We start from the raw sequence: 20079 nt of genomic DNA, 5'->3' as shown, positions 1-20079 counted from the left end.
TCTATGATTAGTTCTATGTTGACCTATCACCTTCAAACTTAGAAATGTTGAAATACTCTTCTTCTTCATAGTCTCTTTCATCTTGAATGTGATAACTCTTCTTGGCTTTGGAGCATCACAAAGAATAAAGAACATATCATTTTCTTTCTAATATGATTTCAATAACATTTCATTTGTACCCTATTAAAAACTGTCTTTTTAAAAAAAATGATGAGTTCTGAACTTGTTTCAATGTATGTCTTAAAGTCTGCTTTCCTTGGTCCAGATGCAGCAGAATACAGCAGAAAAACTTGAATTTGAGAATCAGAGATGCCTGTGTTCCATTTTTACCAATAGTGATTATTAGTTATGAGATTATGAAGTCAATTAAAATTCTCTGAAGTTCTTCAGATTTCTCATTTCTCAACCTGCTTGAAAGGACTGTAATGTGAGATAAGTCTTCCTTCACTTAAATGCAACTCAATGAATGTCATAGCATCACACCCCTGATATATAGAATTGAGAGAAGCTGCTGGTTCATAGGCAATCAAGTGATGCTTTATGGTCCTAGGCCTGGAATCAGAAAGACCTGAGTTCAAATCCAACCTCATACATTGACAAACTCTGGAAAAGTCACCTCTTGAAGAAACATCATCAGACTGCCACTGGAAAATCTCTAGGGACAAAACAATGCTATCCCCAAATCCTCAGTGAGGCCCTTAGGGTGTGACTTCTCTACTCCATTACTTGCACAAATCTCTTTTATCTTACTAATTTGTTCATTTCTATAAAGCACAACATCTGTGCTTTATATATACAAAACAGAAGATATTTACAAGTACTTATTTTCCATCCCGCTTTTCCTCACATTTAATAGATAAGGCCGAAAGAGCTTAAAGACCAAATTCTACTGCACTTTTGTAAAAAATACCTGTAAAGCACTTTGCAAATTTTTTCCTGTTGCTACTCAGTCTTTTCAGTCATGTCTTACTTTTTTGTGACTCATTTAGGGTTTTTGAAAAAAGATTCTAGAGTGGTTTAACATTTCCTTATCTAGCTCATTTTGCAAATGAGGAAACTGAGGCAAGCAGGGTCAAATACCTAGTAATAGTCTGAGACCTGGAATTTGAACTCAGACTCCAGGACTGGCACTCTATACATTGTGTCACCTAGATGCCTACTTTGCAAATTTTAAAGGCACTATATAGTTATTGGTTATTATCATCATTATTACCATTTATTATTCTAGTTAATAACCATTTCCTTTTCAAACAAACCTTCACATAATCAAGTAACTATGAGGCTGGCAGTTTTCAGTGCCCAGAACTGAATATTTTTTACCTGAATTCCTTTGTTTCTCTGAATATCTCTTCTATAAATCTTGAAATTGAGTAGGCTAGAGTGTAGGTAAGTTTTTCCTTAGTTTCTCTACCCCTTCCTACCACTGCATTTTTGGAATGCCTTTAAAATGCTAATACTATAGTGGTGTGATTTGTCTGAGAAGATATAGTCAGGAGCAGGGACTTAAAACTCTATGTCAAATAAGTATTCTATGGAAAGGCAAACTCTCAGTATCCAAACAATCCTGACCACTTAGCCCAAGAAATGGAAACAATAGACTTTGTTATCACAGTCATGATTTTGTTTTAAGAATTATTTTAACCAGACACAGTTGCTGAGACCAAAAAAAGTATCTTTTGGGGGAAAAGTCTCTAGTATTTGAAATGATCAGCAAATACTAGTCATGGAGAATACTTCTGTGGAGAAAGACTCTGCAGAGCTACAACCAGTTATATGGGGGACTTTCTTCTGTGGATGAGCTATATAGATGATAGCCACAAATGTCGAAAACATTTTAATACTTCATAAAATTCTCTTTGGACATCTGAGCACAGGAGCCAAATTTCCCTTGGTGGGAATAAAAATGTTTATCTGCAATGTTCCTAAGAGATAACTGATTTCAAGAAGTGCTCCACATTCAGAAGAAATGTGGAAGAGGCCACAAATCTGGCTGAAGGGGATAACAGCACATCCACAGATATCTGAAATACCTTATATTTCACTCTCCTGATTTCCACATCCCTGGATCCTTTTATGGGCTAACTTCAAAAACCAAGGTGAGGCAGTTCAGAGAGAAAATAATCAAGGGATTTCACTGCTTTCCATTGATCCAAATCTTTCTCAATTTGTAAGTTCACAAACTCAAATCCTCAGAACTGAAATGTGACTTACTTATAGAGTCTTATTGAAAAAAAAATACATAAGAAATGTGTATGGAAGAAGATCCAGTTTGCTACATTTACTATTCATTCATCTCCCTTGAGTATTTGTTACCATACTAGCAAATACTAGCTAAATACTAGCAAAAACCAGATTCTACAGTATTATAGCATTATGGTAAAACTGAAAAATATAACAGAGTTATTCTCCACCACCATCATTTTACAAATATTTTGTGTCAAAAAGAGTCCTGAGATTAATGGTGATACCCATCAGCCAAACTGAGTATCTGGGAAAAAGTTTGGGTATTGGAAATGATCACTGATATGCATGATTGATGGCCCTGAATTAAGGGTCATCAACGTGTGAACCACTTTATGACCGTCATATAATACTCCCTAATAATCAAAATATGCCATGGATATAAACCTAATCTCAGAGATGGGGGTTCTTCCTCCAGTGATTCCAAACATCAACCATTCCTGTCTACAACTCTTGTCCATGACCTGGAATAATATTGTGGCCATCAGACATGAAAAATTCTCACCATATGGCCAATGTATCTTCTTTGTTCATGTGCATATTTCTTTGATGACATCCTGTACATCACTTTTTGATTTGTAATATGTTGCAGTAAGCCATATCTTCCATGTGCTTTCCAGGACCTTCCATGGTCAATTTAAATTCTATGGAGTTTGTGGTTTTCCATGACTCACAGTCATATAACAAAAAAGGAGAATATTCATATTGAAAAGATAAGACTTTTATTTCATGGAGAATTTGGGGGCTGTCTTAATGATAATGGGCATTTTTCTTTCATTTCTTTTTTTAATTGTAGATAAGTCAAATTCTCTTCAGTGATTAAGGATCTCTTTTAGAGGTCTGTAGTATTCTGAGTTTTGATGTAATCAGGACAATGTCAACTTCAAATAGAAGAATCTGTGATTGTTCAGTCATGTATGACTCTTCCTGACACCAGAGACCATAGAAATCATGACCTTTTATCCTTCCCTATTCCTAGAAATCTAGAAGATACTCATTATCTAGGAGCAAATTCTGTCTTGACTTGGAATCTGTGCTGGGTCTTGTCCATGACTGATAGTTTCCTATTTTCTTTAGCACTGAATGATAATGATCAGAGACTGGTCAAACAAAATTGCTCACAAGAAATCTACCCACTCTAAAAATACTTGGTTTTAAAGGTATAAAAGATGGTTTAGTCATCCAATTGCCTTTTCCATCTTTATTTCAGTGTTATTTCGACTTCCTCTTCAGGACATTTATGATGGTTGTGTTAAGTGTGACTCCATGGAACTTACTGATGAGAAAAGTTAATTATAAATAATCTTTGTAGATCTTTTGCATCTTATATGTTTATTGGCCTCCTTCCAGTTTCTTTCTTGACTTTGCTTTGTGGCATCTCTTGCCATGTTTTCTTTAAACTGGTTTTTCCTTCTAATTTTTTCACTGTTTTATGAGGTATTTCTGCTAATAAACTCCCAACATCCTTACTTGAAAGATTTTACAAATTAGTTTACATTCTAAGCAGGTGTTGCCCTTGGTTATTATATCTTGCCATCATAGAAGTAACTAGACTTTGCTAATTAAAGTGGTCTGAGGTACCACTTTACACCTATCAGTTTGGCTAATATGACAAAAAAAGGAGGGATGTGAGAAAACTAGTTCTGTTGGTGGAATTGTGAACTAATTCAGTCATTTGGAAAACAATTTGGAATTGTGCTCAAAGGGCTACTTAACTGTGAGCAACCCTTGATCCATCAATATCACTATAATATCTTATTTCCAAAGACATCAAAACAAAGGGTGCGGGGCAGGAGGGAAAAGACCTGTGTGGATAAAAATATTTACAGCAGCTCTTACGGAATCTGGTACTGAACGAAGGGAGTAGAACCAAGAAAACAATGTACACATTAAAAACAACATTGTGAGATGAATAACCGTGATGGAAGTAGCTCTTCTCAGCAGTTCAGAGAGCTAGGATAACTGTACTAGACTGGCTATGGACAATGTTATACCCATCCAGAGGAAGAAAAACAAAACAAAATAAAACAAAACACAGACAAAAAATACCAACCCTTCTGAATCTGATGAACACTATAAACATTATTCCTTATATATTTCTTTCCCTTAATCCTAATTCCTCATATTGAAAATAACTAATCTGTAAATATGTTTATCAAAAATATGTATTTACAGGGGCAGAGCCAAGACATGAAGGCAGCCATTTCCCAGAAACTCCTCCCCCCCCAAAAAATTTCAAAAGCCATCAAATTATGACTCTAGCCAAAATTTAGAGGAGCAGAACCCACAAAAAGACTGAGTGATAAATTTTCCCAGTCCAAGATAACTTAGAAGTTCCATGGGAAAGATATGTTTCTCCAGGACTGGGGGGGGGGGGGGGTTGGAAAAAAGCCCTGGCTGCAGCTCAGTGCAGCCCAGCCCAGTCCAGGGATCACCAGGAACAGCTTGAAGGGGCAGTGAGAGAACTCTGCTGTACCAGAATGAGTGTGGAGTGAGGAGTGCTGGCCTCAGAGCAGTCCTGTGGTGAAAACCTACAGTGGGAATTGTGGGAAACCAGCTTGCACCTCCAGAGCACAGCCCACAGATTGGAAAGGGGGTCAGAGATTGCAGACGTCTCTCTGCTCTCCCTGGAGCAGGACTCTGCTGTTTGTCCACACTCAGATCCAGGTTGCAGTTTGGTCTTCCATACTAAGATAGTAGGGACCCTCCTCACAGCTCCAGGGCAAGGGGAGTGTACATATCAAAGCACAGGCAAGAGAGCATAAGACCTTGGAGGAATAAAGGTCCCAGTGGGGTGCCCCCCCAAAAAAAAACAACCTTGGAAGTGCTGTAAATTAGTCTTGGGCTGAGGAAATGAGGAAACAACAGAAAAAGAAGAATCTGATCACAGAAAATTACTTTGGTCCCATGGAAAATCAAAACACATACTTAGATGATGACAAAATTGAAGTTTCTGCATCTAAAAAACCTCCAAAATAAAAAGAAAAGGAGCTCAGACTATGGATGAGCTCAAAAAAGACTTTGAAAGACAATTAAGGGAAGTGGAGGAAAAACTGGGAGGAGAAATACAGAAAAATCATGAAAACCAAATCAGAAGCTTGGTAAAAAGAAATACAAAAAATACTGAAGAAAATAATATGTTAAAAACCAGTTTGGGGGGGGCCGTTAGGTGGTGCAATGGATAGAGCACTGACCCTGGAGTCAGGCGCACCTGTGTTCAAAATCAGCCTCAGACACTTAATAATGACCTAGCTGTGGGACCTTGGACAGGCCACTTAATCCCATTTCCCTTGCAAAAACCTAAAAAAACCCCAAAACACCCCAGTTTAGGTCAAATGGAAAAAAGCAAAACAAAAGGCAAATAAGAAGAATGCTTTAAAAAAGTAGAATTGATCAGCTGGAAAGGGAGATTTAAAAAGCTCTCTGAAGAAAATAACTCCTTCAAATGCAGAATGGAACTAAAGGAAGCTGATGACTTTGAGAGAAATCAGGAAGAAATAAAACTCTTCCAAAAAAAGTAAAAAATTAGAAGAAAATGTGAAATATTTCATTGGAAAAAAAACAACTTATCTTAAAAACAGATCCAGAAGAAATTATTAAAATGTTACTGGGATACCTGAAAGTCATGACCAGGAAAAGAGACTAGATTTCATTTTTCAAGAAATAATGCAGCAAAATTTCCCTGAGATCCTGGAATCAGGGGGTAACACAGAAGGTGAGGGAATTCACTGGTTACCTCCTGAATGAGATACCAAAAGAAAAACTTCCAGGAATATTATAATCAAATTCCAAAACTCAAAAGTCAAAGAGAAAATACTGAAAGCTTTCAGAAACAAACAATTCAGCTGCCCTGGCTCCTTAGTCAGGATTACACAGGATCTGCCAGCTACATTAAGGATGTGTAGGGATTAGAATAAGATATTTGGGAAGGCAAAAGATCTTGGTTTACAACCGACAATCAACTACCCAGCAAAACTGAGCATACTCTTTCAGGGGGAAAAGATGGACTTTCAATGAAACGGGGCTTTCATACTTCCCTATTGAAACAGCCAGAGCTGAACAGAAAGTATGATCTTCAAGTACAGGACTCTGGTGAACCATAGAGGAGGTAGCAAGAAAGACTAATTATGAGATACTTAATGAAGTTGAACTGTTTGTATTCCTGCATGGGAAGAAGATACTGATAACTCATGAACTTTCTCATTTATAAGAACATTCGAGCATAGGCACAGGAAGGAGCTTAATATAATGGCATAATATAGTAAAAAGTGTTACAAGATTTCACATGCATAACCTATATCTGATTGTTTACCATTGAAGGAAGGGGGGGAAGTTTAGGATTTGAAATTCAAAGTTTAAAAAAGTTTAAAAATTGTTTTTACATGTAATTTGGGAAAAATAAAATATATTTTAAAAACTAAGGTAGCTTTTAGTCTATTTTGGTCTCATAACAATTGATTTGCATCACTCAAATTTTGTATGAAATTATGATGACCATTGTTGATATCCTTTCCAACATGTATTTTCAGTGCCAATAACTTGCTTAAACAATTTAGTTTGGAGTATTTAATTACATACTATATCTTCTAGTTTTATACCAATTTTGTTCTTTGTTCCTACAAGTCAGTGATCTATCTGTACATGGACAGATGATTCCGAAATTACTCCTACACAATCAGTAGCAAGTCATTAATTGCTTGTAAAATTATTTCATTTTTTTGGATGCTGGTGGTGTTCAATGCATAAAATATCCTTTCATTCATTTTTCAAAGAAAGTATTCATCATTCAAAGTCATGACACTAATATATAGTATACAACTCTTTGATTTCTCTCATTCTCTATTCCTGAAATATTTTCCAAAATATTTTCACCATTTTCACTTGTTCCCATCTTTGCATTAAATCTGAGTATCAATGAATATGTTCATTTAACTTGGTAGATCTTATAGGATTTCTCTTCTTCATCCTCTACAATATTTGCAAATGGTTATTTGGTCAGCAGAAAGTGATGGATTTGAAGGACACTGGTTCACACCTTAATCATGCTATTTGCTACCCATGTAACTAAGGGAATATCAACTTAATCTTCATGTTTCTAGGTTTTTTTCATCCATAAGGGAGTTGTTTCAGGTAAATTTAAAGGTTCCTTTTGGCTCTAAATACATAATTTATGATTTTCATGTTGGTCTTTTTGCAAATATTTCTCATAATAATTAAAAATGACAAAATGTCTCATGAAATGAAGTTTCTTATTGACCTTAGATAAACAAGAAAAAAATCCACAAAAGGAGATGCCATGAGGCATCCTTCTATTGAGTTATTTTCTTTTGGTTTCTTTGTAGTATGTAAAAATTGATAAAATTCAATTTTTCCAATAACATAACTATTCATTGGCCATTGGGCCAGCATCTTATATTGAGAGTATTAAAATTTAAGTTGATTTTTATAGATGGCCAAAAAAATTGTATGAATTTTAGCCCCCTTGGTCCTTTTTTCTAGTATAATCTAGAATCACCATGGCAGAAACTGAAAGGTATGGCAGGGCTCAGATCCATTTTTCATTTTTTTCCTTCCATGTCTTTTCAAGGGCAAACAGTTCAATAACAAGGAACCAGTTCAGTGATGTATGTGGCAATTAGTGAGTCTAACCCCTTTGAAAACAGACACAGTAGTATAGCTGCATAGAATTCAGAGTCATATCTACGTCATAAACCATCTGTATACTATGATAATAATTATCACTGAAACAATAAAAACACATTTATATAGTTCTGTAAGGTATATAAAATACTTTCTTCACAATCTTTTTGCTAGGTAAGAAGTCTCCAAGTTTTATATATGAGGAAATGAAAGTTCTGAGAAACTGAGTAATTTGGCCATGATTAGAAAACTAGTAAATATCTGAGATCAGATTCCAACCCAAGCCTTCTTGATTTTATATCTAGAGCTCTATCTAACTTACTATGGCACCTCTTATGTTGATAGTACCAAAAGGGTGAATATCTCCAAATACTTGGAATACAACAAGTATTCTATCCTTTTTTTCAGATGATCTCTAAGATATCATTAAACTTTTTATCCACTGATTTCTCCTAATGTTGTATAGGATGCTCACTAGTCTCCACTGTTGGAGTTATAAGGAGACCTTGTTTTAGTGTTCTCAAATGCCCAAAGTCCTCAACATGGCTGATATTCAACTTTTTGTACATTTAAAGTTGGATGCAGGATTATGACCTTACTGCACTGTATTTCAGCTTGTTTAGGGATTCTATGGGTTCACAAATCATACTTACACTAATTCAGTCTTAACACATAAACAGATTATTGCTGTTTAGTCATTTTTTCAGTTGTGTCTAACTCTTTATGACCACATTTGGAGTTTTCTTGGCAAAAATACTCTGTTTTGCTATTTCCATTCTCCAGTTCATTTTTATAGAGGAGGAACTGAGAAAACAGGTTTAAATGACTTGTTCAGGGTTACCCACTAGTAAGTGAACTCATGAAGGCCAGATCTGAACTCATGAAGATGAGTCCTCCTGATTCCAATTTGAGTTCACTATTCACTGTGCCACCTAGATGCATGGCCTAGCCACCACAAAACACTGTGCAAGTAGGATGATGCCCACACAGAAATGGAGCAAACAAGTCCTCCTAAGTTATGATATGAATTGAAGGGCATGAAAAAGTAAATTAAACTGCATGTAATTGGCAAAAATACTCTGTTTTGCTATTTCCATTCTCCAGTTCATTTTTATAGAGGAGGAACTGAGAAAACAGGTTTAAATGACTTGTTCAGGGTTACCCACTAGTAAGTGAACTCATGAAGGCCAGATCTGAACTCATGAAGATGAGTCCTCCTGATTCCAATTTGAGTTCACTATTCACTGTGCCACCTAGATGCATGGCCTAGCCACCACAAAACACTGTGCAAGTAGGATGATGCCCACACAGAAATGGAGCAAACAAGTCCTCCTAAGTTATGATATGAATTGAAGGGCATGAAAAAGTAAATTAAACTGCATGTAAAATTCAAGAGTAGCATCATATTAAACAATAATAACATTTATTAATTTACGAGTATATTAGTTGCTATTTAAAATTTTTTTTCTTCACTTTGAATAAAGAGTTCAGAGACATGTTTATTAAATTTTGAAATTGTCAAGAAAGAAATTGGGAGAGATAACTAACATAATGGATGACATCATCAGAATCCAAAAACATCATAGTAAACTATACCTGATAAGATAAGATATAATGTAAAGTCTACATTTAGGTTCAAAAAATTAATAAATTCAAGATGGGGAAGGATAGAGTTTTTATTTGACTGAATTCTCAACATGGGTCAGTAGTATGATAAAATAACCAAAAAAGATAACTGGAAAATGATCTTAACAAATTAGTACAAATCTTTTAATTAATTTATTTAGCTGATAATTTATCTTTCGGCTGAAATGCCATGTTTCATTCTAACTGTAACATTCTTGAAAGTAATCTCATAAGATGGAGAACATTTAGAGCAGAGTTACTTAGGAAAATTGGAGTACTGGACTCCATGATGCTTAGAGATCAAATTATATAACTGGTGATATTTAGCTTGCAGAAGATAAAATTCAAGGAGGTGATCTTAGTTATCTTGAATTATATGTAGACAGCCCAAGCAGGAGAGTATTCAAAATTGTTTGCTTAGTCCCAAATAGAATCACACAGTACATAGAAGCTGCAAAAGGGGCAAATAATGGCTAATTACAAGGGAAATAAACTCCTAATTTTTAGTAATTGTTGAATACAACTATGTTATTTTTATAAAATATAAACAGAGTGCAACATTCTTCTAATTTCCATTCTTCTCCTTTCCTAAAATGCTTTTCAGTACCTCAGCTCCCCTGATTCTCTTTTCTCATACCATGAAACATGTTGGAAAAGAACCAGAGTGGGAATATCATGGATTGTTTAAATTTTCATAGGTCTCTGAGAGTTGCAACAAGATGTGCACATTAATAATTCAATGCAGTAGCACATGCTTCCAGAACTTTAGAAACAATTCCTATCTGAGCTATGAAATGACAGGCAATACTCAAAACAAAACCGAGATTTGGAAAGCCTGTGGGGGATTCCTGGAAAGTATATCTATATATAAAGCAGATAATACCACAACATGAAAGTCTTTGAGATGTAAAACATAGTGTGTTTTATGCCATAAAACTGACAACCCCATATCATAAAATGACATAATGATGAGATAATTCATCTGTGTTGAAGAGTCCACTGCACCTGTATTTATTTCCACCAAAAAGGATTTAGCTGGCCAGTCGGAAAGGGAAGGAAGATACACATTTTCTTTAAATACCAGCATCTTATTCTGCTCTATCAGCTTTAATGACAATGCATCTGTAATAAAAAATGAAGGAGTAACCAAGAACTAAGAGGGAGTAAGTCCCTAATTTATTTAACACTGGATGAGAAGAAAATTTTAAATTGAATCAAATCAATATATGCTGATGAAGCATCTTTCATATGGAAGTCACTGGATGAAGTGTTGGCAATGTAAAGACAAAGCATGGAGCCTCAAGGTGTCATTTGATCTAAACATTGGTGGATATCAAGAACTGAGTTCAAATTCTGTCTCAGACACTCACCAGTTGTTTGATTCTAGGCATGTTTCAATTAATCTCATTCAGTCTCAGTTTTTCTCATTTGTACAGTAGAGATAACAGCATATAACTCATAGGGTTGAGTTAAACAAATCTCATACAGACATACATATATGTACACATGTATATAAGTTCAAGTATACATAAATGCATACAATTTATATATGCCTACATGTACTAGATTCATATGTATATACAACATATATATCCAGAGTCTATGTGAATACACAAGAGTGTATGCATACAAAACAATTTGTATGTAGATATATTCACATATAATATATACTTATACATATATGTTTGCATGAAAAATACACACTCAGGTGTGCTTTGCAAATCTTAAAGTGATATATTTGTCATTATTATTGTCGATATTAATCATACATTAAGGATAATAAAATTCGTGCTTAAAAAGCTAGTAAGTTAGGATATAATAAATACAAAAGAGAAGTACAAAATAGTGTAAGGAATTCAAAGAGGTTAGATTTTACCTCTACATGGAAGCAAGGAATTATCTCAGTTAAGTTTTGAAGGAATGCATAGACTTCAGCAGGCAGAGAGATAGAACGTATCTTAGGGTGTCATGGTGCAGTAGCATTGTGGAAAACAGCCATAGGATGTTTGTTCAGTCCTAGCTAGCTCTGTCACTTACCGAATGTCATTTTATTTCTTTGGGCCTCTGTTTCCTCATCTAAAAAATGAGGGGATTTGAACTGGATAACTTCTAAGGTCCTATGCTCAATGGCCATTTTAGATCTATAAGGTAATATAAGCCAGGACAGAGAGATGGAAGAAGACGGAACAAGAACAGGAAGCACTGTTTGGCAAGGACATTGAGTTTAGTACCAAAGGCTGAATCTTTATCAGTTCTAATTTGAAAGTAAAATAATATGTGGAAAGTCTCAACTGCTCTGTAATTTATTTGTTAGGCAATACTTCTTTGAGGGAGTGTATTGTCTGGCTCCATCTGAGAGTGGAGGACCAGAGCTTTAAAAGGAAATCTGTACCTTTAAAAATTGTTTGAAGAATTGGTTACCATCAGGCTGATTCAGTGTTTTGGAGAAGGAAGCCACAATGATTTGCAAATTATCTATGGTAATGTCTCACCTTGTGGTTAGTCTATCTGTAAAAAAATATTTGTGTAGGTAGAAATGGAGGTAATATAGAGGGTTAGCAGAATGCCTCTGGAGTGGACAGCCTGGTTTCTCATGCAGGATCTGCCAGTTACTACCCGAATGACCCAGGAAAAATCATTTCACTAGTTTATTCATCTTTAAATGATGAGGAAGAATGAATTAGAAGGTCTCTGAGATCAATAACTAAATAAATTCTAATTGATCTTTAAATACACATAAAACTGGGATTGCATATCAAGTTATAGATGCCCTCATTCCTTTCAATAAAGCAGATTCATGGAAGCAAATTGTTTTATCAAGAGATGATGTGTTTTCACATTTGCTGTGGGTACTAGAAATTCTGATGACAGATAAATGTGATGGACTTCAAAACTTCTCAAGTGGCCTCCTTTCATCAGAACTCTTATTGAGCATAAAACTCTTGCTTATGAACCTCATTTATGCTCTTCGGTACAAAGTTCACAAAACCAGCATATTAATGTCCCTGTTCTAGAATTGTCTTGAAATACTTCCCAGAGAGTTCTCAGTTCTTTTTTGCTTCAGCTAGTAAGGATGTCTACAGAGAAGCATATTGATATTGCAAAATCAGGATATTTATTGGGAAGTTGCATTCAGGGAGGCATTCTAGAGTGGCTGGATTATTTCCAGTCACCTAGGAGACAGAGAGCTGAGATGCCTTCCTCATATAATTTTCATGTTTAACAATCCCAGGCTTATTCCCAAATGAAAAACCCAAAATGTGATTCATGTGGTGTTTGCCAGGAATATTAATGTTAATAAGCATGGATGTTACTGATGCTCAGTTGACTAACAAGAAGCTTTTGGAAAATGTACCAAGTGGGTTCACCATAAAGAACTGTCACTGTTAAGATTATGAAAATACCATGGCAGTTGTTAATGTTGCTATCTGCCTCATTCTGTAGTTCTGGACTTACCCCAGGGTATCATGGTGTAGAGAGCATGCACTTTGAAGTAAGAGAATCTGGATTCAAATCCTGACTCTGAGATTTGCTACCTCATGAACTTATTGGCATTGAATATTGGTTTCTTCATCTATAAAATGAAGAGTTGGAGTAGGGAAATTTGATGTCCGTTACAATTCTAAATTAATGACCCACTATATGTTACTTCCATAATCTCATTAGTGATTCTTGGGCTTTTCCTTTCCTGCTCTGCATCCTTGTGATGTCACTACCAGGCCACATACATAGCTGAGTATATGGACACCATGACATAAGCTGCCAGTGTCTAGAGAAACTGAAATCTAACTCTTCCTTAAAAGAAATCCAGGATTAGAAATTATGCTGATTCAAATACAAAGAATATCATCACCCTATATGTATGCATGTATGGTTAAGCAACATATTTTACTGGTCATTATGATGGAATTCCTGTGTTGAGTTCATCTCAACTTATTAAATTCATTTATCAATGGTAAAGAAGAATGAGCCTATCAGTGATAATAAACAAGGAAAGGACTGGTAACTGTGGCACAAAGCCAGAACCTCCCTATAACTTTTAAGGCAAAACATCTATTTCAAAGTCACTTTAAGAGTGTGAAGGCTCTAGGTCCTGCCCAAGGCTTCTAGAATGCTTGCCAACATGTTGGCTATCCTGCCAAATTATAGCCTTCAAGTTTCATCTGGGACAGCTACAGTCACTGCTGAAGTTAGCAAGTTAGTGATTCAGTGGCAGGTGGGAATTCAGAATCAAGTTAGAAGGCTAGAAAAGAACACCACATAGTAGTAGATGAATGGGAAATTAGCAGGTTGTCACATCTTTCACAGCTGGGGATTGACCAATATGAATTTTCTGACTAATAATAATTTAGCACTTTTATAGTTGCAAAATATTTTACAGAGATTCTCTCCTCTGATCTTCACCATCACCTTCCCTCTGAGGCAAAAAACTGTTAATAATAACAATAATTCACATTTATCTAACACTTTAAGGATTAAATGGCTTTTTTTAAACAAAGATTATCCCAATTGAATCCTCACAACAATGCAGTGAGTGGTGCTATTATTATGTCCATCTTACAAATGGAGAAACTGAGGCTCAGCTTTAGTGAAGTCCTTAGAGCCATACAGTAGGAGTGGAATATAAATGTGAATATTTCTGATTCCACGTATATAATGATTAAAAAGTCAGAGATGAAAGAGACTGTGGAGGTCATCTACTTCAGCCTCCTTTCAAACATAAACTAAAAACAGATGTAGAAGCTTAAAAGGAAGAAATTAGGTTTTGAGCCTAAAATCACACAATTATTATTATATATACATACACACACATGTATATGGTGGAATTGGAATGCAGTCCTTCTGACTACAGAGACATGACTCTCCTATACTTTACTGTTTCTACTTGACCAGGAGTCCTCCTACAATTGGCAATTTCATGTTCTCAAACTATAGTTATCACTGATGCTCTTCCAACCAAAAGAACATATTCATCATTTTAAGTTCTTTTGTTTTGACATGTGGTTAACCAGAAAATAGACCAGACAAACCAAACCTCCATGATTCCTAATTATTCACTGCCTGGCTTATCTTTAATATCAGTAGCAAAGTTGAATTTTTACTCATTCCAAGCTGAAAGTACACTGGGAAATACTTCTAGATTGTTGCCAGAGTGATTTAGGAAAGTATGCTCTACTTTTTTATCTTTATCCTTTATTCATGGAGCCAGATTCTAATTTTAACATAAGGTACAAATTCCCTATCCTGGAATTCAAGACCATTCTTCATCTGGTTTCAATCCCTTATCTCAAACTACATTCCAACACTTATCTCATGTTAGAGAACATTAGAGCCATCTGAAGTGGTATCTTATTACCCAGTGAGGTGGTGGGTATAGCCCAGGAAGACCTGAATATAAATTCAATTTCAGATATTTACTAGTCATGTAACCCTGGGAAAGCCATTTAATCATGGTTGCCTCAGTTTCCTCATTTGTAAAATAAGTTGTAGAATGACATGGCACATAATTCCTCTATGTTTACCAAGAACCCCAGCCCCCAAAATGGCAGTCATGAAGAGATAGATATGACTGAAATTACTAAACAACCATTTATTGTCTTATAAGACCTGATGTGGCTAGAAACTGTGAATCATCTAACTTTGTGTCTCCTTCAGAGTCTGGCATAATCAATCAACAAGCCAGACCTATTAAGCCAGATATAGACAATATAATCCCTTTATCCATCATATTACACTTTCTGTTGGTTTTGTAATTTTGGGGAAAAATACAGCTTTTTAAAGAGTTAATACCTAAATCATGCATCACCATCTTGCCTGGTCTGGAATTTACAAGAGTATTGTTACAGCACCATTAAATGGGCTTTACAAATCAAAAGAACATCGGCAGCTGGGAAGCATTATAACATTTTGACATTAACTACAAGGACAGCTTATAGTGCACTTAAAAAAATTCACATGTGCACACATACAGACACACACACATATACACACACACATTTACATATCCTTTTTTGAATAGAGCCCTGGATAATTTCTCTGACAATTTTCTGTAAGGAAGCCCCATTTTATATTCCTTCATTAATTACATATCTGGACATGGGAAAAAAATCATCAAACCATTTGCTTTCCATTCTAAAAGAGCAAAGGCAGAATAAAATAAAATGAGATAAAAAAATAGACTAGCTCTATATTGCCAATATTATTCTCGAGTATCAAATTTCTGGGACTTTAAGTCCAGGACCTAAAGAGTGTTATGACCCAAGAAGGAGGAAAAGTAGCCCTACCTGCAATTTTTCCCCCAAGCATGGCCCAAGGACAATTTAGTCTATGTACTTTCTATTCTGTCAGCATTAGTGTGACCTACAAATCTATATTTAAACATGGATGAGTACACGGCAGGTAATGTGCAGTATGTGCTGAGTCAAGGCATCGGGTGCATTTGGCCACTCCTGATATGGAGGCTAGATGCTGCACGACTGATGGAAGGCTATGGAAATGTTGCTCACCTTGAGAAACAAGCTCTTAGGGGATGGTCCATGTTCCTCCAAGTTGCCTTAGAGTATGAAATAGGTTATGAAGTTTGCCACTGAGTATGGAGTAGAATGGGAAGTTGTTATAGCTACTTACCCCCAAAAGAAACAACAACAACAACAAAAACCAAAAAAACCACACCAACAAAGGAAAGCAAAAACACAACAAAAGATGACCCCCAAAATGGCTACTTACATTGAGTGAGAATTCCAGTTAAGGCATCTTTGAAGTTCTCCTTCGCTTGCTCCATCTCTTGCTCATGGTTGGCCTTTTCATTCATCAGGCGGCGGACATGACTATTGGCTGATTGGACCATGGAGTAGAATTGGTTGGCAGAGCGCCTATTTACTTCCCCTCGTTCAATCCACGTGAGTAGCACTGTAATGGCTTCAGAAAACTTGCTGTCATCTGGAAAGGGAAACCCCATAGAATATAGCTTAGAGATGTATTACCCAGATATATTATTAGAGTTGTCAAATTATTTTATCTAAGGATAAACATCCTCCACCACCATATTTTACTTTCTGTCTCATTCTTTTCCACTTGTGTGAAATTATCCACAAAGCAGACAGTGGCCTGAATGGCGTATTTTATTACCAATCAATCAATAATTTATTAAGTATCTACAATGTGTAATCCACTGCTCAAGATGTTAGAGATACAAAATTAAAATTGAAATAGTCTTTATCCTTAAGAAACTTACATTCTTTTGGATGAGATAATATTTGTATTTATGTGTGAATATACATATATACATACATATAAAAACATGTACCTGTGTATAAATGTTGCCTATATATAGGCATATGCATACATATTTGGACAGGTCTGTACTCAATTATATAAAATTTTCAAGATATATATATTATCTATGATGATATACAATACACACACACACACACACACATATATATATAAACATTGTCTCTATATGTATATATATTTGTTTACACACACACTAGATTACATAAAATGTATAAGATACACATAAAGATATTAGATGTGTGAATATATACAGGTGTGTATATATATATATATATATATAGAGAGAGAGAGAGAGAGGGGGGAAGGACATACATTTCTATACATATATATTCACACCTATATGTACTAGGTTACATAAAATATTCAATATATGCATAACTTCTACAAGAAATACATACACATATTACAGAGTAGTATAGGGTGGAGGGTACTAGTAACCTTTACAACGTATTGTTCACATTATAGATTATATGAAGAGAGAAACGCTCACAATATTAGCTTTAGTTTTCCTTTGGGAAACTCTACATTCTACTGAAATGAATAATATTTGGATTGGTATATTTAGGTGATTTTCAAACCAGTTGACTAGTCAGACTCCAAAAATAGTCACTTAAGATTTGAGATCAATTCAAGTTTTTGATCCTTTGAAGGATTGTTTCCTGGAAAACAAACTCAAAAGCAATTGGTAGAAACTGAAAAGAGAAACTTTCAAACAATTTGAGTTATTTAGAAGTGAAACAGGCAGTCTTCTATTTCCTCTTAAGAGGTCTTCTATTGGGCTGAATGAGTCCCTTGGGTACCTTGGAAGAATGTGATTCTGTGATTGAGATTTTGTATTATTTGCAGTCCTCTGATCATTTTCATTTATGAATTCTCATTACAGGATATTTCTCCAGTTGTTCTGATTCATATTTGACCGTTGGTTCCAGATGGTTCCAGAGGAGAAAGTGAGGTGACTTAACCCCAGCACCCCCTCACTTAAATCCAAATCACTTGCCTGTCTTGGCATTACCTCCATGATGTCATGGTCTTCAAAAATGAAGGATAAACATCATTATCATCATCCAGTTGCCTCCTTTCTAATTAAATATCACTTTCTAAAAGCTAAATTGGAATTTGAAACTCAAAAGTTTTAAAAACTAATGTTAAATATTATTTTTACATGTAACTGGGTGAAAATAAAATATAAAATTAACAAAATTAACAAAAATAATTTAAATGGTATTGTCAATGATTATAACTGGAGGTCTAATCACGGGCTCCTAACAATGAAAGGGGAAAAAAGCAGGAAGGGCTTGAGATAATGACACTACAGAAGGGATGCCCTAACCCATCATGGTACCCTAGTTTCTTGGCTCATTTGGATTTCTCATTCTGGACTTTAATCTTTGAGGGGACTACTATACATTTGTAAAACTTCCTCAGAAATTGTGATAAATGAGGTAATATCATTGTCTTTTTACATTACCCTATACTTTGGCATTGATGATTTATTTAAATAGGTAGGGGAGGATGCTTCAATTATGTACAGTATTTTCTCATTAAATAATTAATATAATTTACATTAATAATTATTTGCATACCATTTTCAGAATATATCATCAAAATTCAGAATTTTAGCAAAAGAGATTATCTTCCATTAATGAAGACTCTATTCTCCCTATGACTTAAGAGTCAGATGTGGAAGAGTTCATCACTCCTTCGTCAATAGGGTAATAAACCCATATGAACTTAGCTATAGCTAACCTGTAAATAATAGACACATGATCAGATACTAGATTCATATTCAAGGTCTTTATAGTTTTAGTAGAATCTGCCCATATTTGCTCTGCAAGCAAGGAGTTTGAAGAATCCAAGATTCCCCCCTAAAGATCAGTGGATGATAAAATAGAATTCCTATCTATAACCAACAAAACCCAGAAACAAGAAAGAATGGTAAATTCCTTTCAGAATTATGACAGAACTATAAAATAATTGGGAGTATGTCTAACAAGATTCACTCAGGGACTATATGAATGTAAAAAATGTTTTTTTGTAGAAATAAAAGATAGAACCAAACAATTGGAGAAACTTTCATTTCTCATGGGTAGGCTAAGCCAATATAAATAAAAGTGACAATATTATCTAAATTAATGTACTTATTCAATGCTGAACCAAATTCCCAAAATAGTATTTTTATAGAACTAAAAAAATTTTATAGAGCTAACAAAATTCATATGGAGGGACAAACGGTTAAGAATCTCAAAGGGCTAAAATAATAAAAAAAAAAGTGGGAAGAAAAGGGGGGGTCTATCAGCATCAGATCATTAAAATATTTGGTAATGCTAAGAATGAGTGAGAATGACAGAGGTGGGGGGAAGGGAGGGGGAAGGAAGAGAGGGGGAGTAGAAGAAGAACCAGGAGGGGGAGATGGAGAGGGGAAGAGAGAGAGAGAAGTTGATCACTGGAAAAGATTATATACAAATAGATATATGACTTGGATATAGAAACATCACATCACAAAGAAATTAGAGGAGCAAGGAAGAAATTAGCTTTTGGTTCAAAAATAGAAAAAGAATTTTTGACTATTAGTCAAAAGAAGTTTACACAAGATAAAATAATTTTGAAAATACAAAATTGTAATTTTTGCACAAATCTAATGCAATAAAAATAAAGAGAAAGAGATAATTAGAAAATCTTTGTTGTATGTCTTATCAAAAATAATACTTTAGTTTTTCCAATTTCATGTAAAAACTTTTTTAGCATTCATTTAAAAAATTTTACATTCCAAATTCTCTTTCCCTTCTTTTCTCTCTCCCTTAGATGGTAAACATTTTGATATAGGTTATACACGTACAATCATGCAAAGTATACTTCCATATTAGCTGTCTTGTGAAATAAAACACAGACAAAAAGTAAAATAGTCCACAAAATAAAGTAAAAAGCAGTAATCCTCAGTCTTCATTCAGAATCCATCAGGTCTGTCTCTTAATGTGGACAGCATTTCTTTTTTCATGAACCCTTTAGAATTATCTTGAATCATGTATTGCTGAGAATAACTGAGTCATACATATTCAACCATTGTATATTATTGCTACTGTGTACCATGTTCTCTTGGTTCTGCTCAATTCACTCTTCATCAGTTCAGTTTTTTCAGTTTTCTCTGAAATCATCCTGTTCATCATTCTTATAGCACATAGTATTCCATCATAATCATATGCCACAACTACAACCTTTATCTTCGATAAGGGTTTCATACCCTCAAAATTAACAACTGAGCCAAATGTATGAGCCTAA

General features: G+C 34.9%; 1 protein-coding gene across 3 annotated transcripts in view; it reads right to left on the bottom strand.

Annotated features, from left to right (window-relative positions):
• The window catches only part of ENOX1 (ecto-NOX disulfide-thiol exchanger 1), a 310832-nt gene that overhangs the window by 151285 nt on the left and 139468 nt on the right, over window positions 1–20079 (bottom strand). For all 3 annotated transcript variants that reach the window (XM_074191720.1, XM_074191718.1, XM_074191717.1), the window contains exon 7: window positions 16234–16446. In XM_074191720.1, coding sequence (XP_074047821.1) covers window positions 16234–16446 — 213 coding nt within the window. The remainder of the gene's footprint in view (window positions 1–16233; window positions 16447–20079) is intronic.

Source organism: Macrotis lagotis, chromosome 6 (genome assembly GCF_037893015.1).
Source record: "Macrotis lagotis isolate mMagLag1 chromosome 6, bilby.v1.9.chrom.fasta, whole genome shotgun sequence".
NCBI classification, from domain to species: domain Eukaryota; kingdom Metazoa; phylum Chordata; class Mammalia; order Peramelemorphia; family Peramelidae; genus Macrotis; species Macrotis lagotis.
Note: the sequence above shows the minus strand (reverse complement) of the source record. Positions and strands in the feature narration are given on the sequence as shown.